We start from the raw sequence: 26,094 nt of genomic DNA on the forward strand, positions 1-26,094 counted from the left end.
TGCTTCTAGGGTTTATTGAGTTAAAAGAATATTTGTCATGAGTCAATCTATTGTACTTGAGTCAAGTCCCATTTGGACTTTTGAAAGAAGCGAGAAAAATAATTTTATTTGAGTCAAAATTGTCAATTTTGTCCCCACAAGACCAAGTCGACCTTGCCTGGACAAGTCGGCCTTGGAAGAGACCCATTCGACCTCTTGGATGTGTATAAATACAGTGCAACTCGTCCTCATTTGGATCATCACAAGCAAGTTCGATTTCTGTGCCAAGAAGAGAGAAAAACCAATGAAGAAGACAAGGAAAAGAGCAAAAGTCAAAAGAGAGTGAGGGTCTAAGGAGAGAAATTTGCCGCATGTGCGAAGTTTTCTTGCCCTAGTTTTTGTCACATGTGCAAAATTTTAGGAAATTACAGGGGCCAAAATTTGCAAACCTATTGCAGGGGCCGGAAATTAGAAGTTTGACTAGATTTAGAGAGCTTTGACTATCGTTGACTTTGACTTGTTGGAAGAGTTTGGAACGAGGGTTGACTTGGGTCTTGAGGGAGATCTTGGTCTTGGATTTTGGGTCGTGGATTTCTCACTTTGATTTGATTCAATAAGAAGAGAAAATTTACTAGGTTTTCCCCCTTGTGTGGTTTTGCCCTGGCTTGGAGCCTATATCTTGTATTCATTGTCTTCTTGTGATCTTCATGTTTATGTTTTGATAATTTTTTGATGAAGAGAACATAATAAAAGTAATAAAGAACCTAACATATATTCACAAGCAATTGTCAAGTAAGAGAATCAACCCTAATTGGATGCCCTAGTGATTTCTCAACACGGTTAATGAGTTTTCCTAGTTTTCCTTTTGGGTGAAGTCATCCCAAAGCCGACTCCAATCAGGACGCTGTTGATGAGCAAGAAACCCATCCACAAAGGTGGTCCATTGCTTTACGCACTCCTTTAGAGCAACTTTGATCAACTTTGAATCATGCACGTTTCCCCAACAGTTGCGAGCTCATCATGAGCCCACTGGACCCTTGTGAGATAAGATGTCACAGTCTCAGATTTATTCATTTTAAAAATGTTTAACTTTTATCGCAATACCATTTTTCTGTTCTTGTTTGTACTTTGATAAAGACCAGTGAGAGTTACCCACATTTGTCTTTTGGTGTCCTTCCCTAATATGTGAGGAATTACATGATCCCTCACACCATCCAAAATTATGCAACTCACTTTCATATCCTTGGTCCAATGCTTTGTTGCAAGATTCAGATTTGAAGGAACTTGCACGTCTCTGCTCACTAAATCCCAGAGACCATTCATCTTTAGAATCCAAGTGATTTGCTCCTTCCAAGGATTGAAATTTGATACCTCGTCCAACCTGTCTTCATATCTCAAACTGCTCAATGATGCCATCTCCACAAATCGACCACAACCACAAAACCTAGCTGCAAAATTTTAAGAAATAATTTTGTTGCTGCAAAAAAGGAAAACTTGTTGTTGCAAACCCTCGTGATCTTAGATCTCCCTTTCAAAGTGTTCTAGATAGATCTTATACCATGTTAAATTTCTAATACAAGCCATATTTATTTTCTCACAAGAATTTAATTTATCCTCAACAAATTATTTATTTACCCAAAGAATTACTGAATCAGTGAAAAATAAAATCACTGGTATTTTTAACTTCTAGAATTAAATATATGCAACGGAAATAAACTAGAGAGATCAATCACATGTTGTAAAATAAAATCACCCACAACAATTCTTCGTCATTTCATTATCTCGAAAACAATGTTTCTTGACCCATAGAGATACAAGGAAAAATACAAAACCCTAGAACCTATAACAAAACTCCCTCAAAATGAATTTAGCCCAAGGTAACTCACGTCAAGGAAATTAGTCTCTAGATGAAATGGTCCCTGAGAACTTGGCCCAAACACTCTGCCAACAACTCAACCTACGCTCTCCTTTCATGCCACTGATGCGCACTAGGGAAAACTCGACCCTCTAGCATCTTGGCCTTCTCTAGATAAATTCAATCTCCCTCCAGCAACTTGGCCTTGCATTAGCCCCAAGAGTTAGCTCAATCGGTCAAATCAAGTGCCTCGCCAATGGGAGGTCACAGGGTCGAATCCCGAAAGCTCTTGGGGTTAGGTCAGTAAATAGGCCGAGGGGTGTTGATGCCCTTCGGGTGGCGTCCACTTAGTGTTTAAAACCCTGGACGTAGCAGCTACCCACTGACCCGGGTATCCGTGAACCAGTAAGTGAAAAAAAAAAAAACTTGGTCTTGCATTCTCCTCCTACTCGGTCCTCTTGTATTCGCTCAAACCCACTCACACTTCTTCTTCTTTGCGCATTGGTCCACTGAGCCACTCACATTAGAGAAAATCGCTTTCTTTGAATGATGACTCGTTCACACAACTTGTGCTCTTCTTGTGTTTTCACCTCCTCTGTAGGCTTCTTTTATAAGCTTCGTTGAGTCCAAATCCCTAACCCCAATTTCTCTTCTAGAAGCATCTTGGAGATCAACATTTGAGATTATTTGTAAGTCACTTAAATAATTAAATTATTTATCCTTAGAAAATAACTCAATAGTCTACAATAATTAATTTACTTTAATTATTGTACTTTTCCTAAGTTAGACTTAGGAAAGAAGACATAAATCACTAGAAGAGGCAAATAATGTCTTCCACATGCTAAGACACCAAGCCTATGTAGAAGACCTTCCGAAGCTACCACTCACATCAACATATGGAAGCCCCCCTTTGGTTGGAGAAGAGCCAACCTGAAGTGAAGAAGAGGGTTTGTGAGGTGATAATGGCCTCCTTTTTAATTCCCTTGAGGTTGCATTTTGTGGTTGGGACTTTGTACACATTGAATGGTGGTTCAAGAGGTAACACAAATCATTCTCAAGTCGAAGTGATGTGACTAGAGGTTAGAAATTGTATAAATTATTCAGTGCAAGAAATGTGTGATCATCTCTGCAGTTTCTACCTTCCAGTTTCCTGGAGGCGATTTGAAATGAGATGAAATTATATCATTGTCCTCAAATGATCAGAGAAAGGTTAATGGAAGTCCATAATAAGGTCAGCAGAAATATAAAAGTAAAGTGCCGCTAAAACATCTCCTTAAAAGTAAGAAATCTAGACTTTTAGTAACTACTGTGAAAAGGACAGTTGAAAGCGAATCTTTCTCACGTTTTTGGCCAAGGTGGTTTGGAGTCATGCTTTTTCTTGAACCGTTGCAGACAAAACTGGTGAGATGCCTCCAAACATGTTCACTCAAGTTTCAGGAGCAAACAAATTCACTTATATGCATATTTTCCCTAAATCTACATCAAATGCATATATTTTTGGCTGTGCAAACATATTCCATGTGAACATCGTTTCTGTTTCAATATTTCTTTGGATGTCATTTTGTTGTTATTTATTATGCCAAGTGTTCAAATGTGGAATTTTAACTTTAGTACTATTTTGTATTTGTATCCTGCCTGATAATGTTATGCAAGGTGTTGGCATTTGATTGAAATAATACATTCTTTAGATAGTTATTGTTTAGTGATAGATTCTTTTTTCGGTGAGGCAATATTGAAAACTGTACATACTTGATGTAAGCTTTGCTGACATACAAATTTACTTTGTGGCTTTCAATAATGGTGGTGACAATGCTTCTTTGGAAAGCAAAGTTGATCTATATTGCTGTATTGCAGGTGTGGAAGAAAAAGGTAGAACAACTGGGGGCTGAATTTGTAAATCATGTTTCTAGGAGAGTAACACATATATTTGCCATAAATGCAAAGGCCTTGTCAGAAAGAATAGGACACGAGCGACTCAAAAAATTAAAATGTGTATGTTGTCTGTCCTCAGATGTCTATGTAATAGTATACACATATTTGCTGCAGTTTTGTGAAGGTTACGCTTTTTCATCTCTGCCATTCTCCGCGTATCATATTTATAGAGAATAGTAACCCTTGACAACTTTGATGTCTGTTAGAAACCCTGAAGGCCTCCATGAAAGTGGTTCTCTTTAGAATCGTAAAATTGCCCTTGAATTCTAATTTAGATAGTCTTGTAGAAAATTTAATAACTTTCAGGAAAATGCTATGAGATTTTATCTATTAAAATTTAGCTCGCAAGATGTGACCTCGTCTGTATTTGTTTATAGCCCTCACTGAGATGACTCAAATTTTCTGCACATCTATCTATGATCTCCATTTGTGTGAGGACTGTATGCTGGTTTGCAATCACTTGGCTCCATCAGCAAATAAATTTCACATTTTGCAAACTATAGTCTTGCATTTTATTTAAAAGGTTTTAGATTGATTTGTTTAAGCCCTGTTTAAAGGGACATATGACAGATCTTTTGAAGTGGACTTCGTATTGAGGTTTCATTTAGAAGGAAGAGAAACTTAGTTTACAAGTGTTTTTTTCCCTTTCGAATTTAAATTCAGTCAAAACATAAAAGAGGGATGGTGATTAAAGCGTAAATACTAAATAGTTGTTTTGAGATTCTTATTTACTTATTTTTTTGTAAATTCATGTTTTCTTGTCTACTTGCAAGCATTTGCTTCATAACAATATTATGTACGAGTACTTATCAATTGCTAAAATATTTGTGTATAAATTTATTGCATCTTCTTGTCTAAATGATGTATGAAAATAATTATGGACAATCTGAAGCACAATAACTAATTAGACATGAATGGCTTGCCAATGTAATGTTTACAGGGAAATGAAATAAATTCCTGCTGTTGTAATGACATATTATTATTCTATATCTGTTCCTGATGGCATGCTAATGGAAAAACTAAAAGATTGAGTTTCATTGGCAGCCCAAGGTATCAGAGCCATTAACCGAATATACAATCCCTTCACGAACATACAATTTAATCTCAATTTTCACGAACATACAATTTAATCTCACTATGTAAGTGATGGTTGGATCAGTTATTGGAATATCAAAGTTGAACAGTTAATTTTGAAGTTGACGTTTCGAGTGCATAGCTTTGAATGAATAATGTAGGGAGCTCAATCAAAAGCCTGATATCAAGGTAAGGTAGTACATATGTTTGTTGCATAACACGTCATCTAGATTGGCACATAGTTTAGCTTAAATGAAATTACATTCTTTGATAGAAAATTTAATATAATCTATTTTTTTGAAGTTGACGTTTCGAGTGCATAGCTTTGAATGAATAATGTAGGGAGCTCAATCAAAAGTCTGATATCAAGGTAAGGTAGTACATATGTTTGTTGCATAACACGTCATCCAGATTGGCACATAGTTTAGCTTAAATGAAATTACATTCTTTGATAGAAAATTTAATATAATCTATTTTTTAAATTAACGGATGTGTTATATGCTTGAATTCTCTATTAGAGTCGCAAATAATATAAGTTCAATTATTTTCAAGGCAACATTAACTATATCTCTAGTCTCATCCACTGCAAGCAAGGCCTCTTTATCTCATAGGGAAGGCATGGATTATATGCTTCCCTTTGCCATTTTTCCAAAAACTTATGGTGCACCAGTTACTTTCACCGATGTCTTCTATGCCATAAGAAACACCTCTTTATCTCATAGAGGAGGTGTGGATTGTGTGCTTCTCTTCACCGTTCTTCTAAATCTAAATATTTTGGCACATCATATTCCCTCACCACTCCACTCGGATCTTTGATCACAGTTCCATGTTCTCCCATAGTTTACTCTTTATGATGTCTACATGTTCTCCCATACTTTGCTCTCTATGATGTTCATTGATAGGCTTGTTACCCACCCACATGAGTGTAGCTTCTAGGAGAAATTTTCCTATGACACAGTTTGGCAGCCAACAGCCCTAACATGACCCATAGATAGCCAGCCTCAGATGTTAACCATCGATTCCCTTGTCAGTGCATTCATTCATCTAACTCATCTGATGGGTCACCCATTGTGAGTTATGATTTAACCATTTTTACACTCAAGTGCTTTCAGTTAATGTTTAAGGCATCTCAATATGGATCACATGTTGAATTGGATTATAGACTCCTATTGGATGTGTATTGGTTCCCCTACTTCACTTTGGTGGTTATCATCGTCCCCTAATCTAGTGGGACTTTCTTTAGGGTATTTCTTTTACCCTCTAGGAGGGGCACAAATAGGAAGCTTTGATGATGGTAGTGCTCCTTTTTATTCATACTTAACACTTGTTATCATTCCCCTTCTCTATTGTCTCATCTTTTCATTTTTGTCAGTCATTTGTGTTGGTTCACTATTGACGTTGTCCCATGAGAAGAAGGGGTTGTATAGAAATGAGGTTGATGCAGCTATAAGAAAAAAAGCATGATCCAAATATTAATATGCAAAAGAATGGTTAGGGATGTAAAAGCAAGCAAAAGGCAAATTATAGCTTAAGCTCTACCCACTCTTATGTAGCCACTCATCGTGAAGTGTAAGCATGCATATCACACTTGTCAAAGTAAAAAGAACCCTCTATAAACATCATGGCCCCAATGAAGCAATAAATTGCTCATCATTAAAAGGAGTTGTCTCATTAATATATGATGATCAATGAAGTTGGTTACACAAGCTATGTTAAGAAAGAAAAAGGAAAATGTTGGGGGCTTGGAAAAACAAAGGCGAGGGAAGGTAATTGAAGCAGATAGGCACTCCCTCTACAAAGGCCCTCATGGACATTGGTTTTTTGTAACCTAGCATAAGATTGTGACACCTTTCATGAAATAAACCCATAGCCATAACATCTATCATATACGCCTATCATTTAAAAGGTTTGTCCTAGGAACTATTTCCCCTTTAGGGTTGGAAGCACCTAATAGGGTCACATGGTAGCCCTCTCATACTTAAGTGAGGTAACTTGTATACATTCATAAGTTAGTTCAACATTTGAAGATAGTGCTTGTGTGAAATAGTTTGAGGGCTCTAACATTAAATATGGTCCACCTTGGTGCTTGTTACCCACCAAATGTGGGTACCTCTAGGAGAACTTTTCTCCTAATCATCTTCTTCCAACATTTAATTAACAACCCTTGATAGCCACCTTGTAGCCAATGTGATGTGCCATTTTATCTCTGCCACCGGCATCAACCATATGTTTTCTCACCCATTTGTCAAGAGCACATGTTAGAAGGTGGGCTATCCGATCCAAAGGGTATGTTATTCATTGTGCAATCGGGTTCTTATGCTTGTTTTTCATTTGGGCATTTGGCATGGATTATTGGGTGACTTGTAAGAAGGAAGGGTTTTGACCGTGGTCTTCTTCACTCATGTTAAATGGGGGGTTAATCTTCAATCCTAATCTAGTGGGACCTCCCCTAATGGCCCATGGGTTTAGGAAGGGTACTACTTGGGAAACCTCGATTGAGATAGCGTGATCTCATTTTCCCATTCCATACTTATCACTTGCCTTCGTACAGTACGAGCCCTATTCTCCAAATTCCTTCTCTGGGTCCACATTGTTGAGAAATCAATAGGTAGGTAAAGTAGATGATTTCTCTTACTTGATAATTACTTGTGAATTTATTGTTTGCTTATTGTTATTATATTTGTATTCTTTTATTCATCAAGCAATTACCAAAATGCAAAAATAGAGAACAAGAGACACAAGATATAGGCTCCAAGCCAGGGATAAAACCCCAAAAGGAAGAAAACCCAGAAAGTCTTCTCTTTTTATAGAATCAGATCAAAATGAGATATACTTGACTCAAGACCATCACAAGAACCAAGTCAGCCCTCCTTCCAAGGTTCATCTTCCAAATTTTCATAAGCTCGAATTTGGATTCTTCTTTCAACATGATCATATCACAGTTTCTTCAGTTAGGGTTTTTTTTCAACAAGTCTCAGGTATTAACCTTCTCTTAGAACAAAACTGGGTGCCTTTATAAGAGGACTTTGGTGCCTTCTTTATAACAGAACTTTGGTGCCTTCTTTATAACAAAACTTTGATGCCAATTTTTGAACATAACTTTGATGCCAATTTTTGAACATAACTTTGATGTCTTCTTTAGAACAAAACTCGCGTATCCTCCTCACCTTTTTCATCTCAAGAGACTCGCACATATAACCTCAGAGAAACTCACAGATATTGCTACAGAAGACTAAATTGCTTGTTTGCTTTTTGGTGGATCATAAAGGCCAATTTATAGTCATTTGTCCATGCAAAGGGTCACATCCCTTAGCAGGATGTCTTGTCAATCTTGGAGGGTCGACTTGGTCTTGTATTTGACTTTTTGACAAAAATAAAAATCTTTTTCTTTCTTTTACAAAAGGCCCAAATGGGGCTGACTTAAGTACATGATTTGACTCATAAGAATTTTTTTCTTGACTCAATAAACCCTAGAAGCATGAAGAACATGCTTGAACTAGAAAATAATTTTGACTTGAGCATAAAACCCATGCTTATAAAATAAAATTTCTTTTTTTTCTTCTGCTTTTACAAAAATATATAATGACGTAAGTATAATGATAATTATGAAGAGTGAACGTAGTTACGTTTTCCAACACACATGACCATGGGTCCACTGGGTTCTAGCACACTCCTCCCATTGTCCACATATCTGGGTCGGGCCTGGAACAAGGCTGCTAGAAAGTGGAAGCAAGATTAAGGAACGATAATTTTCTAAAGCTCTAGGTCGGGAGAGAATCGAGAGCAAATTTTATATAATATATATTTTGATATATTTTGATGCATATATGTCAACAAAAGAATGTAAAATGATGAATTAGTTATAAAAAGCATAAAAACATGGATCAAACCATATAACATCAATCATCTAGTAATTATAATCTTCATCAACCATAGGTCCACAAATTACAAGTTCTCATTTATATAGCATGTAAGGGTGCACATAACCAAAATAGCATCAAGAGCAATCCATCTCTGAACCGAAAATACATCAAAAAATAGACTCTAGAGTCTAGATGGCCTCTAGCATCCAAAAAAATCATGCTACAACAAATACCTACTTATCATCAAATTGACAAATTCATTGCCTATCTTGGGATCTTTGTCATTAATATCACCCTCTAAGCATCAATATAAGATAGAAAAACGTAGCATGTCAAGTCAAGATTTTGTTTGAGTGATGGGTACATTTTTAGTAGAGTCATGATAGAGGAGTTCGCTAACCAATGTCAATAACATCAAGGTACATAGAGGGCTTGGTGCTCTTGATTAAATAGGAGTTTCATACCCTAGTACATGACAAAATCCAATGGAAACATTGTAATCCCCCCAATTATGAAATCCCGAAGAGCTGATAAGTCTGCTGGATTTTGAGTTAGATCTAAAATTCTACTTTCTCCATATGAAATCCAATGAGGTCGGAACCACTCTCAAACATCTCGAGTCATTTCATGGCAATGTTAAAAATTTACGTAGAAAAGGATGAATGTCACTTTACTTTAAGAATTTAACATTACCATGAATTGCATATCAATACTAGGGTCATAGGCTTGAATATTAGGTTGCCCCACTAAAAAATTCTTGTTTCTTTGAAAAAAATTGTGTTTGGAACGTCTTTGCGATTTTTTTTGGCCAAGAGAAGCTAGGGAGCGATTTTTTTTTTGAATATTTTTATTCTTGTGGGAGCGCGCTCTTGAAAATCACTACCAAAGGGAGCAATTTGGGAGCGTGCTCCTGGGGTTGCTCCTTAAACGCTCTCGTCTAGAGCGCGCTTCGAGAGTGGGAGCAAGGGGGGGCACTCCCTTGCAACAGTGGCTTGGAAATGTTGTCTCGGAGGTTGATGCGGTTAAAAGAAAAGTAAAAAGCATATCATGGCCACAAGCAAGAAACCAAAAGAAAGAAAACTATAAAATGCAAAAGATGGTCGAGACATTAAAATTAACATGTGGGCAAAAACCAAGCATGAACTCTACTGCTTGCCATTTGTTGAGAAATCAATAGGGCTACAATTCAAGTGATTTCTCTTTGACTTGATAATTGCTTGTGATATTCTTTTACTTTTCCTTAATATTAGCTGCTTCTTCTCTTATTATTATGTTGTTCTTAGCATCAAACAACTACCAAAACATGAAGATCAATAATACACGAGAACACAAGATGTAGGCTGCTAGCCAGGGCCAAAACCTCTCCTAGAGAGGAAAACCCACAAAAGTCTTGTCTTCTTATAGATTCTTCAAATGACGAATTCCAAGACCTTTGGACCAAGACCAAGACCCTTCCAAGACTAAGTCAAACCTTCTTAAGGATGTGCTTCTTACCAAGTCAAATCAAGTCAAATCTCTTCCAAATGCACAACTTCGACTCCCGGCTACAAACTTCGGCCCTCACTATAGATCAGAAATCTTCGCCCCCCTACAACAAGCTGCAACTTCACACATGTGGATGAATTAGGGCTTTTTACGCTTTCTCCTTCCTTTGCTTGGGTTGCTTCTTCTTTAAAGGCTTGTAGGTGATCAAGTTGACCTTCTTTCTTTTGATTTCATCCCTTATTTGCTTCTTGAGAAACTTCGACCTTGTAGCTGCAAAAACCCTAACCTCTTTTGCACGTGTGAGAGATAGAGAGAAAAAATCGAAATTTTTGTCTTCTTCCTTCTAGACCTTCACTTGTCTTCTTGCTTCCTTGATCGTATGAGTGAGTGAATGTCCAAATGAGGTCGAATGGTCTCTTATATATAGGCTCCCAAGGAGGACGAATAACCCTAATTAGGCTGACTTTTTCACTGCTAGTCTGACTTGGTCTTAGAGGGGTATTTTGACAATTTTGACTCTGTTGACCACTCCATGTCAACTACCCCATAGTTGTACATTTTTTCGCGCAAGGACTTCCATCATGTTTGAGCACTCAAATGATCCATAGATTCATCATTATCAGCTATATGTACACTGGAGTTTTGTAAACCCATTCTGCATTTTGTAATGTAAATGATCCTAGTAAGACAAATGTATGTAACAACCTAGGTAAATTAATTTTTTGGATGATGATTTCTATCCTGGGAGGTTTTTCGTTTCACCGATTCATGTGTGTTACTAAACACGGATGATCGACAGTGTTTTTCTCTCCAACCTCATCCCAAAGCTAGGGTGAATTTTGTTGTTAGGATCTTAGATGAGTCCTAATGTTATTTTATTGAGTCTCTATAAAAGTGATTTGGAAATAATTCTAGCTATTTGGTTAGATTATTTTATTACAAGTCACTTAGTCTACTAGATCATATTTTGAGTCGCAGAAATGGGTAACTTATAGAGGGTCTATAATGAACGGGTGTTCCCCCTTCATGGGTTAGAATGTAATATTTCATGTAAATAATATTTTATCTATAATGCTAAAGTATTAGAGGGTTTGGAAAATTATTAATCCCCTCATTAGTCAATTAATTAAATTTTCAGGCTAAAATAAACTAAAAATGCTAAGCCAGAAATTTAATTAATTTAGGTCTTAGGAAAAATTAAATTCTCCAACATTTAAAATTTGTGGGTTTTAAAGTTTTTAATTTTTGGAGGTCCCCGGCCAAGGGAATATTGAAAATTTCAAGATATTTTGGACCCTTGGGCCTTAGTAGTTAAGTCAGGTAATTAACTAAAAGCAATCATTTTTGAGTTAATTAAAAAGAAATTAAAAGTGAAATTCGATTTTCCTCAAAAAGGTAACTTGATTTCGACGATGATGATTAAAATATCATTTCATCTTCATCGACGGTCGAGATTAATTTGACATGGATCAATCCATCTAGCTGATGGAGAATTTATGTATAAATTAGAGGTCTCTATCCATTATTTCATCCGATCATTGAATCGTGTACTTGCTCTGAAAAACTCTTGTAACTTTTTTCTGGTTAATAAAACACAAAGACTTTGGGGTTTCAGATGGTGGTGTTCCTCTTTCAGATTTATGTGGTAATATTGCTCTTAATACTCTACTGCTTTTATTTGTATTTGCTGGATAATAGCCTTTGAGGATTGATCTGTGCACAAGTATCTTGCACAAATTTATGGTTTTTTAAAATATCATTTTGATTTGATAGAACTAGCAAGTATCTTTATTTCTTGATGATTTTATGATTATTTTGAATCTCTATTAATCTAACAATCAAATCTAAGTGTGCAGAAGTTATTATTCAAGATTTGGGCATTTGGGGAAGTCCTCAGCTAGACCAACTGACTCTCAGATTACAGAATCTAAAGAGCCTACTGTTTTTAATTTCTGAAGTCATCTTACAAAATATTTTATTTGTAGGGTTTTTTGGGCTTGTGCCTCTTTAAAATTTCCAGTTTATTTATAAATTCGTGCAAAATTGTTTAAATCTGGCTAATAGAGGGCTTTGATCTGTAGATCTAAGAGCGGAGTTGGACTCATACTCCTCAGATCTGTTATATTTGTAGAATATTATTATAGATTTGTAAATTTCAATTTTTTTAATTCATTGTGGTTTTGGGCATTTCATATTTTTGTATATACATGTTTTGGGGTTTTCTATCTTTTGTTTGTGCACGAACAGATTTGAAGATTTGCCGATGTTTTTGTGAATTTTGGAGACAGATCTAGGCCTTGGAGGGCAAGATCCGATCCCCATTTTATTTGTTGTTTAGGGAAAGGAGGCTTGTAAAGTTTCGATCCGGGTTTTGCAAATCTTGAGAAAGATCGTGGGCAAATTTTTTTGGGGCCTAGAGGCCCTGCGTTGGCCATCTCTAGCTCTCGCCCCCCTTTATTTCCTCTCAGCCCTCAACTACTTATTTCTCCAAGCTCCTTTCCTTCCCCTCTATACTCTCGGCCTAGCTCACGACCTCCCTTATCCCTCCAGCTCCTACCCTCGACTCACCTGCTCCACCTTTCTCCCTCTCCCTCACGACATCCTCCCTTCCCGCCTCTTCTCCCTCACTTCCCCTCGGCCATATCCCTTACAACCTCCCTCATCTCGTTTACGGCCTCCCTCGTCTCCCTTATCCCCATGGCCCTCACCCTCAAGCCCTAGGCCCTAAGCTCCCTCTTGGCCTCCTTCCCTGCGCTGGCCATCTCCAACTCTCGACCTCAAGGGATTTCTTTCTCGGCCCTTATCCTTGCAGCCTCTCTCCTTCACTCTCTTTCACCAAATTTTTTCACTAAATTTTTCCCTAAAATTTCCAAAGAATTTTTACAAAAATTCCCTAAAAATTTTAACAAATTTTTAACAAATTTTTAACAATTTTTTTTTTTGAGAATTTGTTTTGAGTTGGCATTTGGATTTGAATATCTTTAGTTATTTGGGCAGCTTATCTCTAAGTATCTTCAAGCCCCTAAGGGATGACTAGTGCACATCCTCTAAACCATTACCCCATTTCATTCATCTGATTGAGAGCAAGACTAATACTGGCATAGAGTTTCAATTAGCTAAAGGTTGACAACAAATTTAGTTTGCATCTTTTTTTTCCAGTACATTTTAGAAATAGAATTATAAGTATGGGGGTTTTACGCAGTGCATTATATTAGATATAATTTTGGGATTCAACTGCGTTAAGTAAGATCATTCACGTATGACCATTTCCCTGAGAGGTAGTCGTAACTGACTAATTTCTCATGATTTTTGAATAGTTCACTTAGCACTCATTGCATCGGGTGATGCTCACAGGGGTGAAGAAGTGGGATTGAAACTAGTGAAATGTGGAGAACGAATCACATAGCATCAATCATCACTTCCGGGGCTTGCACCCGGTAACCAGGACTTCCCAGGAGGTCACCCATCCCAGAACTCCTTTGGCTCAAGCGCGCTTAACTGTGGAGTTTTTCCCCACAATCAAGCCCACTTAGCTTGCTACCCCATTTGCAAAACCTTAGCAAGTATTGTGCCTCATGAACCATTCAAGTAGAGATCCCTTGACTCTTTTTGAATTTAAGTATGGGGGTTTTACGCAGTGCATTATATTAGATATCATTTTGGGATTCAACTGCGTTAAGTAAGATCATTCACGTATGACCATTTCCCTGAGAGGTAGTCGTAACTGACTAATTTCTCATGATTTTTGAATAGTTCACTTAGCACTCATTGCATCGGGTGATGCTCACAGGGGTGAAGAAGTGGGATTGAAACTAGTGAAATGTGGAGAACGAATCACATAGCATCAATCATCACTTCCGGGGCTTGCACCCAGTAACCAGGACTTCCCAGGAGGTCACCCATCCCAGAACTCCTCTGGCTCAAGCGCGCTTAACTGTGGAGTTTTTCCCCACAATCAAGCCCACTTAGCTTGCTACCCCATTTGCAAAACCTTAGCAAGTATTGTGCCTCATGAACCATTCAAGTAGAGATCCCTTGACTCTTTTTGAATTTAAGTATGGGGGTTTTACGCAGTGCATTATATTAGATATCATTTTGGGATTCAACTGCGTTAAGTAAGATTATTCACGTATGACCATTTCCCTGGGAGGTAGTCGTAACTGACTAATTTCTCATGATTTTTGAATAGTTCACTTACGACTACCTCCCAGTGAAATGGTCATACGTGAATGATCTTACTTAACGCAGTTGAATCCCAAAATGATATCTAATATAATGCACTGCGTAAAACCCCCATACTTAAATTCAAAAAGAGTCAAGGGATCTCTACTTGAATGGTTCATGAGGCACAATACTTGCTAAGGTTTTGCAAATGGGGTAGCAAGCTAAGTGGGCTTGATTGTGGGGAAAACCTCCACAGTTAAGCGCGCTTGAGCCAGAGGAGTTCTGGGATGGGTGACCTCCTGGGAAGTCCTGGTTACCGGGTGCAAGCCCCGGAAGTGATGATTGATGCTATGTGATTCGTTCTCCACATTTCACTAGTTTCAATCCCACTTCTTCACCCCTGTGAGCATCACCCGATGCAACGAGTGCTAAGTGAACTATTAAAAAATCATGAGAAATTAGTCAGTTACGACTACCTCTCAGGGAAATGGTCATACGTGAATGATCTTACTTAACGCAGTTGAATCCCAAAATGGTATCTAAATAGAATTATCTTCAGAAACTTTTGCATGCTAATTGACAAATTTCTGAATATTATTTCACTGCTTTTATAGTAATTTATTTATGAGTTTTAAGACCAAATGCATCACTAGATTGGAAATAGTTGAACCCAAAATTTTTCTGAATTGTTAGATATCAATTTGTCATGTGAAGTTTCTGTTGTTACACATAGAAAACGTTTGAACCTTGAATGGTTATAGGATCACTGGTTTAAAATAAATTGCTAGCATTGCCATTTGTTTTAAGAGCAGATTACTGGAATTGATATTTCAGAGTCTGCACCTAATTGTTGTGATCTGAGTTTAAACGCTTAATTTAATTCCTAAATTGCATTTGTTTTTACATGCTCATTCAAGTAGGATTAATTTAGTTTTACTTATGCATCTAGTGATCTCTGATTGAGTAACCTCATACAAATCGATTTCTGAATATAAAGTGTTTTATTTCCAACATTTTACATTGGTTTCCTATTGTGTTTTCAGTAATTACTTGTGCAAACTTCATATTTCACATTGCTGGTATAAGTATATTTTTTCACATTAAGATCATTTTTCTGAGCCTTAAGTTAAAAAAAAAACACTCACGACATACCTTAGAATAACTTGTATTTTTAGGCCCTCCTTTCGCCATCACATCATTTCACTTTGCATTTGCATACTGTTGTCGCACAGATTGTCACGACAACGCTCAGACCGGGGGCTGTCACCCTGATCCCCGATCTCTCTGTTTAACCCTGTCTCCCACGGCTAAGGTGGGTAGACCCTATGGGACAATGGATGACCAATTGTGGACCAGTTGGGTTGGGAGACACGAGGGAAAACAAGCACCTATTTGATTTTATTAAGTTAATAGACCAATGCCTTAAGGAGCTAATGATTAAATGATTATTTATTGAATATTGCAGAAATATAAACCATGTAGAACAATCATTTATCATCAAATAACTCAAGCGATGTAATATTTTCAACAATTGCACAACGCCTTAATGGTGATCCAGCAATTAAACTTCAAGAAAAATTAAATGCTTTAAATTATCATAAAATTTAAATGCTAACCAATTACCACTTTTATATAGTTAACTTGTAAATAAACATTTAAGTGCATTTAACTATACAAAAGTGGAACATAGATACCACAAATGAATTTTCAATTAGTATTTTTTCAAAATTTTTTAATTTTTTTTATATAAATAAAACAAAATTAAACTAAAGTAAATGAAATTTAAAACTGAATCCTAAAAGAACCTTTTTTATTTTTTATTTTTAAATTCTAATATTAACAAATCAGGTTTTTTTTTTTTTTTTTTTTTTTTTTTTTTTTTTTTTTAAATTTTAAAATTAACAAATCAGAACATAAGAACTAAAATCTAAATAAGGCTAAAATCTATTCTAAACTAAAAAGAAACCTTTTTATTTTTTTAAACTACTTATGATTTTTTATATTTTATATTTTTTATGATTTTTGATTTATTAAAAAAAAATTCTAACATTAAGATAAAACAAAACTAAAACTAAACTAAATCTAAATAAGGCTAAAATCTATTCTAAACTAAAAAGAAACCTTTTTATTTTTTTAAACTATTTATGATTTTTTATATTTTATATTTTTTATGATTTTTGATTTATTAAAAAAAAAATCTAACATTAAGATAAAACAAAACTAAAACTAAACGAATCTAAAGACTATGAATAAATCAAAATGCTAAATATATGTAAAAAGTAAAATTTACAAAAAATTCTAAAGAAAAATTAAACTAACACCTAATGGAAATCAAAATGCGAAATATATGTAAAAAGTAAAATTTACAAAAAATTCTAAAGAAAAATTAAACTAACACCTAATGGAATGCTGACTAAAAAACAATTCAAAATCGAATTTTCTTTTTGGACAATTCAAAATCGAATTTTCTTTTTGGATTTTATTGCCCACGCATAAAGAAAAAAATAATATATATAGAGAGAGAGAGAGAGAGAGAGAGAGAGAGAGAGAGAGACCTACAATTCAAAATCGAATTTTCTTTTTGGATTTTATTGCCCACGCATAAAGAAAAAAATAAAATATATATATATATATATATATATATATAGAGAGAGAGAGAGAGAGAGAGAGAGACCTATATCAGCGGGCATAAAAAAAAATAGCTTGATAGCCCCTACCCACGCATAGATCAAAATCGATTTTGTTTTATTGACTTTTCTCTGCAGGTTGAAGGCGTGAGGATGCTCGACAGGGGGAGATGAGTTTGCAGGTTCGGAAGACGCAGCGTGTAGAGGAAAGGTAGCCGAGAGATGTGAAGGAAGTGGAATGAACAGTGAGGATTTGCACAAGTGATGAGCTCGGGATTGGCTTGCGGCTTGAAATGGCAGCGTGAAGCTAGGTGAAATGCGGAAGGAATAGCAGAACGCAGGTGGAGACGACAACTCAACAGTTAAAAGATGAGGCCGTTCGTGATTGCTATGCGATGGTGGCTTGGGAAGGGAACTGCGCAGGATTTGAATGGTAAATCGAACAAGCCAGGAGGGCACCACGGAAGGGCAGGCAGACAATAAGGAGAGAAGACGAGTTGGCGCTGCAATGAGAGAGAAAAACACAGGTTAACTGAGGGAGTGAGGGAATGAGGATTTGGATTGGTAACGCAGTGTATGGCAGTGGCTTCACGAGTAGGATGAAGGAACGGCGAGGGGAAAAGAATGCTGGAGAAATAATGTGAAAGAGACGCTGCTGTTGGAATATGCTGGGCGATGAGCAGATATAGTTGCGGGATTTGGTAGACGGTTGGAGCAATGACAGTGAAGGGCTGCGTAAGGGATGTGGATTTGCAGGCAGCAGAATAGAGGGCGTGAAGATGAAACCAGGCAGTCAATCTGCAGAACTTCCACCATAACCTCTAAATATTTTCCAGGAACCTTAATAAAGTTTTGAATCAGCTACTCCAGATTGTCTGTATGAAACCCCGAAATATTTCTCAAAACCTGTACCTGCAAACTGCAAAAGAAAAGAAAACCCAAAATAATATGTGCAAGAAACGAAACTGAAAACCCTAACTAAATAATTACAATATTCACAAACTGCAGGCTCTAAAACAGCGAGATTTCTCGTTATGCCACATAAATATTTTGAGAATTGTAATTTAATGTGAGATGCTTCAAAAAACCCTGCATGCATTCATAGAAATTTTCAGATGATAAGCCCGGGATTAAAACTGGCTGGGCTCTTTCAGAAAACACAATCCGGGAGTTGGCTGGTTCAGCTGAGAACTTCCCCTAACGCCCGGTAAACTCAAAACTAAGATTTCCTGCACAACTTAAAATCAACCATTAACATAGAGGGAAAAAACGATAGAGAAATCCAGATCAAATGGAGATACCTGCCATTATATTTCAGAATCTGAACTATCATTCAAACCCTAGAGAGCAGACAAGATACATGTGCCTGAATTAATCTTCATCAAGCTATTATCGATGACTGAAAATAAAATTATGCAGAAAAACAAAAGATCTTACAGCATTTCCAGAAGAGTAACACTAGCAAGATTTTTAACCACAAAGTCTTTTTTTATTGCACAAAAAATGACTACAAGAGAGCTTTCTTTAGCACCAGACTCTCAGATCAAATCTGATCTCAAATGACCCCTAGCACCCTATTTAAAGGAAAATTTCCCAATGGCTAGTTCGAGTGATCCATGTCAAACTAATCTCGACCATCGATGAGGATCAAGATTTCTTTTAATCTCATCCTTCGAATTTTTAAATGCATTTTAATATATAAAAAAATTAAAATTCTGCATTTATTTACTAAAAATCTGACTTATTATTATTTTATTATTTTTTTAATTATTCTATTTATTTTTTAAATTTTATTTTATTTTATTTTTTATTTTTTAATTATTTTATTATCATTTTTATCTATTTTTTAATTATTTATTTTTATTTTTATTTATTTATTTATTTTTGGATCCTCGAACTTAGCCTTTGGAAAAATCACCTAGGACCTAGGACTTCGGACTTATGAGGGGATTAAAACATTTTCTAACCCTCGATACACTTTACATCACGACTTTTACAATTTTACATCTAAAGGGGGAAAACCCATTTGACATAGACCCTCATAGACCACCACCATAATCTAGCAGATCAACGCACTAGGATTCCCCTAAGATTCTAATGACAAAATTCGTTTTGGCTTTGGGGTTAGGCTGAAGGAAAACTCTGCCGATCATGGATTGGTGAGACAAAAAACCTTATGGAATGTAGATTATCACTAGAAAATTAGGTCCACCTAGGCAATTTACATACATGACTCATATCTGCTAAGATTATTTACAATTCACACATGCAGACTGGGTTTACAACATAACATGATCAAGTCGACGATGATTGTCGAATGGCATGGACATGTCAATCAAGAGCTATCCCTTTTGCGAAGAAAAGGGGGTGTACTTGCTATGGGAAGTTGACACGTAGTGGTCAACACATACTAAGCTAGTACTTGCACATTAAAATTTTACTTCCAAGCATAAGCTTGGCCAATAGAAGCATTGCGGGATCAAACTTAGAACATGCATTTAACTAAAATTAACTAAGTCCTTGCATTTCACATTGTTTTAAGTTTTGCATTTGCATATAAGATAGTCGAATCATTTAGCAGCAGTTTCCCATCCATTACTTGGCCTTCATTTCCTTCGCAAGATAGTTTACTCCACAAGGCACTGGTATTATTTTCCTCAAATCAAATTGAATCCTTCAAAATCTTACGCAATCTAAACAAGTATTGGTTGCTTAACTGTGTCTCCTAGATTGGTTGGTTCCCAACTAATTTTCCCTCATTCCATCTCCATAGGGTCTACCCCCCTTAGTCTGTAGTTGGGAGACAACTCAAACGGAGAGATTGGGAATCAAGGTGACAACCCACGATCTGAGCCGTTGTCGCGGTGCCTAGACATTCTATGCGACAACAGACTCAAAATAAATTCTTTTGACTTGTTACAAAATGCCCATAGGGTCTAATACATGTGACAATGACTCTTTTGACTTCTTGACTCTATGACAAAACCTAGAAGCACACAATGGGTGCTTTGACATAGAACAAATTAAACTTCATGAAACCCATGCTATAAAAATAATAATAATAATTTCCTTTTACTTTTACATCAAATACATAAATCAAGAGTACATAAGATATTATGAAGACTGAACCTAGTTATATTTTTCAACACTTCCTCTTAATTAGGGAGGTATTCATAATGGTACAAGGTCATTCTCATACTGAAGAGATCTCATAAAAAGAGTCTGATTGGTAAGCCATCTCATAAGCTATCTTTTCGACTTATATCAATACATCTTGTTGTCGCGCGGATTGACACGACAACCCTCAGACCGGGGGCTGTCACTCTGATCCCCGATCCCTCCGTTTAAGCCTGTCTCCCGCGGCTAAGGGGGGTAGACCCTGTGAGATGATGAGACCAACTGTCGACCAGTTGGTTGGGAGACACGAGACACGATTGAGATAAGCACTAAAATGATTTGATTAATTTAGCAGACCAGTGCCTTAAGAGATTGTTATTAAAACGATTACTTATTAGATGATATGGAAACATAGACCGTGAACAACAATCATTTGTCATCACAATGCTCTTAGAATGATCAAAACGATATCCGACAACTGAAAATTTAAAAAATATGAATGCCTTAAAATACCACGAGAATCGTAAATCATTAACCAGATATCATATTCGTATCTCGACTTAAAAATTTTAGATCTCAGCATGAAAGATATAACATGAAAACCATTGAATCTGTCAAAATAATTTTCCACGAAATTTTTATATTTTGTCGAAAATCTTTTTTTTGTTTTTTTTTGTTTTTAAGAAAATTTAAATAAGAAAATTTAAAAAAATCTAAAATTTATAAAATTTTAAAATCCTAATAAAAATTAAATCTCAAACTAAAAAGTAAAGAATCTATTAAAATCTAATTAAAATTAAAATCTAAAATTCTAACATCAAAAATCTAAACCGCATAAAGTTAACCTAACAAAACCTAAGATTAAAACTTTAATAGACAAAACCTAAAATCAAAACCTAACTAAAATTTACGCTGCCCTTTCCTTTTTTATTTTATTTTATATTTAAAGTTTATTTAAAATACAAATGACAACGAAACTCAAATCGAAATTCTAAATGAAAAAAACCTACGTAACCAAAAGCAACCACTGTCTAAATGCAATACGACTCACGGAGGCATAAACGAAACTACGCGTACGCTATCAGCATTTTAAACAAAAAGAAAAAGACGTGAGCCGTAAATGAGGTTAGAGCTGCACGTTCGGACGGAGATGTAAATCGAAATGACGCTGCGTAGAATTTACCTGAGCCCAAAACGATTACCTGTTGTGCGTAAGGTTGGATTATACACCGACGAGGGCTGGCGCTCACGCAATCTTTTGATTTTCTCTCTGTCTTTTGCTGATGTATTGACAGGTAGCCGCAGGAGCAGATACGCTTTCCCTTAGAAATTTCGTTTGATGGCAGATTGCTTAAGAGCAAGACGGCTTGCTTGCTACCTGACGCAGGGCAGATCAAGGAACGACCGAACAACCTTGATAGCAGACGGCGGTGACGTGTATATGGTCGTTTGTCCACGTTGTAAATGTTTCAATTTGCCTAGCGTTTGCTTTGACTGTCGGCGGACAATACTCAGAATGGCAGCTTTGAATCGATTGCAGATGGGATGAAACAGAAAGCTGACAGCGGAGGAATGAAGATCTCAAGCACGCTTCCTCTAGCCCGGTGGCGCTATCAAAAAGTTCATATACAGCAAACAAATCTCCCGAAAGAAAAAGGATCCAGTTGATGGCAGAGACGTAGATTGTTTCCGAGATTTAATGCGTAAATGCCACCATCTATTCACTTGAATGCTGGGCGCAGATGTAAATACTTCGCTGCTTGGACCTGGCTTGGCCCTCAGATCGATACCTGGTGTTTGCTTCTGCCACCTGAAATCACCAAAAAATAATACATACATAAAACCAAAATCAAAACCCTAAATAAAACTGACCTAAGCAAAACTAAAATTGAAACCCTAGATCAGAAAATTTTGAAACCCTAAAACAACGGATTAATGTATAGATTTAGCCCCTTAACAGCCAGATTTAGTAGTAAGCACAAAAATATTTTAAATAAAAGAAATTTCAAATTTGTCACTGTGAAAAACTTCAGAAAATCTCTCATGCAGATCAGAAAAATAAAACTAAATGATAGACCCAGGATCAAATCCAACTGGGCTCAGCAAAAAATGCTTGCGGGAGTTGGTTGGTTTAGCCGAGAACTTCCCCTAACGCCCACAATATTCTTTCAGAAAATGGTTTTCTGCACATCTCAAAACAACCATCAGTAAAGAGGGCAAAAATGCTGCTAGATCTCAGGAAGTAATGGAGATACCTGCCATTACTTCAGAAACCCTAACAACACCCAAACCCTAGCAAGTGAACAAGATACCTGTGCTCACAATACTCTACAAAAAGCTATTATTAACGGCTGAAAATAACATATACAGAAATTTAAACAATCTCACAGCATTTCAAGAGAGTAACACCATCAAGATATGGACCCCAAAGTCTTCTTTTATTAACCAGAAACAGATTTACAAGAGAGCTTCTTCAGTCTTAGACTCACAGATCTCATGATCTGAAATGACCCCCTAGCACCCTATATAAAGGAAATGATCCCAACGGCTAGTTCGAGTGATCCATGTTGAAATGATCTCGACCGTCGATGGAGATCAAGACATCTCTTAATCTCATCCGTCGAATTATTAAAAAATAATATTTTGCATGCATTCACTTAAAATATTATTATTTTATTATTTTAGGGTTTTTGCTCTATTTTATGATTTTTTAATTATTTTATTATTTTTTATTCATTTTAAAATGGATCATCGAACTAAGCCTTCGGAAACATCACCTAGGACCTAGGACTTAGGACTCATGAGGGGATTTAAAACATTTTTCGACCCTCAAGACACATTACATCATGACTTTTACAAATTTACATCTTAAGGGGACAAACCCACTTAATACAGACCCTCACAAATCACCCAGTTCTGCGACACAACTATAATCTAGCAGATTAACACACTAGGATTCTCCTAAAGTTCTAATGACAAAATGCATCCCGGCTTTGGGGTCAGGTTTGAAGGAAAACTCTGCCGATCATGGATCGGTGAGACGAAAAACCTTCCGGGACGTAGATCTACTGTCTCAACCTAGTCACAAGAAGAAGATCTCAGTTATAATCCTAGTGAAGGTAAGATGCAGATTTCGGTGCATTGGTGAAGACATGTTATGTAAGAGTGCAACTATGATTTCAGTGAAGGCAGAGCTATGATAAGACAGTCACGATCTCAGTGAATCTAGGAGTAGACCTCATGGAGATCTCAGTGGTATGGTGAAGACCTTGGTGAAAGTGTAGCAATGATGTTGCAACAATAAAGATCTCACTAGTGCAACAATAATGATGATATTAGCAGTGACAAGGAAGAAGAATGGTGTCTTGGTATTGGAGTGGCAGAGAGGGTCAAGTGTCAAGGTCTTGGTGTTCGTCAATTGGAATTTCTATAAGAATTACATGCGGGTTTTCCTCTCCAAGAGGGAGAGGTTTTGGCCCTGGTAGAATGCCAACTTCTTGAGTTCTTGTCTCTTTGTTTTGATAGCAGTTTGATGATGTAAACACACACACTAATAATAAGAAGAAGATCAAGCTAATAAGATAAAATGTAAAAAGCACTTCAAAAATTGTTATGAAGTCTAGAAGAATCTTACTAATGCTAACTGCCCTAGATTATTCAACACATCAAAGGGAGTGTAGCAGGAACAAACACAAACCCTAGCAAAGTATAATAAGGATGAAATATGGCTCAAAGGATTCTGATAGAATCCATCAAGGACCCTCTCATTCCTTATGTCTCCAAACTTGAAACCAATGTTGCGAAAATCATTATTGGGATAATATCGACGAGGGAAAAAATCGGGAAAAAATCGTAAAATACAAAATATTAATTTTTTTTAATTTTTTTTTAATATCTAAAGCATTTACAACATAAAATAAATACATTGACACATAAATATGATAAACGAACTAATATATAAGATGTGTAATATCATTTCTAGTGCTACATCACACATAACAGTGAATCATGTCCTCAATAGTAAGTCCCGACTCTCGAGTCCCAACTCAGCCTCAAAATATCAACAAAAAATATAATAATGTATCTCATATCATGAGTCATAATGTCATATACAATGAAATGAACCAAATAACTAAAGTCTAATACTACTGATTTCCTCTGCCCCTCTTGCGAGAAAATGCAATAGCTTTCCCTTTCCCTCTAGATGTAGATGCCGGTGGAGTTGGTAGTGGACTTTGCTGTGCTCTAGAACCTGAAGAAGTAGGAGCTAGAGGAGGTAGACCACGTCCTCTACTGGTGGCAGGGGTAGCCCGGGTAGGTGGTGTCACCTCCTCCTCTTGTTGCTCATCCTCCTCCTCCTCCCCCTCTATGCCTTCCACTACCTCCTGCTGTAACCAATCATCGACAAACTCCATGAGAGGCCTCTCGGCCTCAACCCTCCATGCAGCAATGGTGTCAATCCCATCCAATGAGATGGCCTCCATATCAGGTATCCTCTCAAGTTGCCTCACCCACAATCGAAGATTGTAGTAGACGTAGACCATGTCATTAAGTCGCTGGGACTCCAACCTGTACAAAGATCATAAAATAATAATTATAAAAAAATATTGTTTAATGAATTCAAAAAATTAATTGGAAATTTGCAATATTTTAAGTTTTAAGTTTAACTTGTTGCGCTTCTTGTTGTGTTTTTTTTCAAATACACTCCAGTTGCGCTCGCATCCTAAGGAGCTACATGTTTGGCTGAGGATTCGAATGACAAGCTTTTGTAGATAGGGTACTTTGGCACCATAGATTCTCCACCATGCATCTACAACAAAATTACAAATAAAATAAACATAAGAGAAAAAATGAAATTTGAAAGTTGAAGCAAAGTATGAAGTTATGAACTTGAAGAGACAATGAAATTTGAAACAAACTAAAAAATACCTGGCATTTTAGTTGTCCTATCAGTCACAACCATCTTATAGTCAAATGTGCCACCTACCATCCTATATATCTCCATTTCTTTGGAGATTTCTGCACGTTATGCTGGAGATCGTTCCGTCCTCTGAACACAAGTTAAGAATCCATCCATGATCTCAGCATCAAATACGAACCCACATGGGTAAGAAAATGCAGGGTTTAGGTAGATCCCTGCAACATGAATGGGACGATGGAGTGTGTTGTTCCATCGTTCATCAATCACTTCCCATAGGAGGAGTTGTTTCTGAAACCCCTCATCTCCCTTATCATCATAGTATGCCCGAATGGATTCTTTGGCCCTGTCCATGGCCTCATACAAATAGCCCATTGCAGGCTTCTCACCATCAACTAATTGAAGAACTTTTACCAAAGGTTCAGTAATAGTGCACACGTCATGCACTCCCGCCCAGAAGTCTTCCTGGTATGAAACTAATCTGCATACGACCTCTCCCTCTGGTTTGCGGCTCACTGTCAAATCATGCCACTGATCTGAAAGAAACATTCTCTTCACATCCCACATAGAATTCAAGAGGGATTGAAGAGATATGAAATTGGTGGCAAACTGTGTAATGGCGGGCCGCACCAACTCCTTGTTGTTGGTGAATTTTCTCATCAAGCTAAGCACAGATGCATGATTATATATAAATTTTGTAATGCTTTTTGATGAGTCAACAATATCTTTCACAAAGAAAATTTTTCTTATGTCCTCCAACATCAAATCAATACAATGTGCAGCACAAGGTGTTCAAAATAAAGTGGGATGCCTCTCCATAAGCATCCTGCCAGCAACAACATAATTTGCAGCATTGTCCGTTATGATTTGGACAAGATGTTCTGCACCCACCTCCAAAATAAACACATCCAACAAATCACATAAAGTTTTTGCATCTTTGATATGTGAAGATGCATCAATGGATTTCATAAACATTGTCCCCTTGGGACAACTAACCAAGAAGTTTATAAGGGTTCTCCCCTTTTGGTCGGTCCAACCATTTGACATCACAGTGCATCCTGTTTTGTGCCCATGATGCCC

At 36.7% G+C, this 26,094-nt stretch overlaps 1 protein-coding gene across 7 annotated transcripts in view; it reads left to right on the plus strand.

Annotated features, from left to right (window-relative positions):
- Positions 1 to 26,094, plus strand: part of POL{LAMBDA} (DNA polymerase lambda (POLL)) — a 364,299-nt gene that overhangs the window by 15,288 nt on the left and 322,917 nt on the right. For 5 of the 7 annotated variants that reach the window (XM_089374947.1, XM_089374952.1, XM_089374950.1 and 2 more), the window contains exon 2: positions 3,689 to 3,826. The exons of 1 other annotated variant lie outside the window; for it this stretch is intronic. In XM_089374947.1, coding sequence (XP_089231073.1) covers positions 3,689 to 3,826 — 138 coding nt within the window. The remainder of the gene's footprint in view (positions 1 to 3,688; positions 3,827 to 26,094) is intronic. One more of the 7 variants, XM_089374948.1, reaches the window with a different exon arrangement.

The sequence above is a fragment of the Pinus tabuliformis genome, chromosome 8 (assembly GCF_031772625.1).
Source record: "Pinus tabuliformis cultivar Carrire ecotype Pingquan chromosome 8, CPIR1, whole genome shotgun sequence".
In the NCBI taxonomy this organism is placed as follows: domain Eukaryota; kingdom Viridiplantae; phylum Streptophyta; class Pinopsida; order Pinales; family Pinaceae; genus Pinus; species Pinus tabuliformis.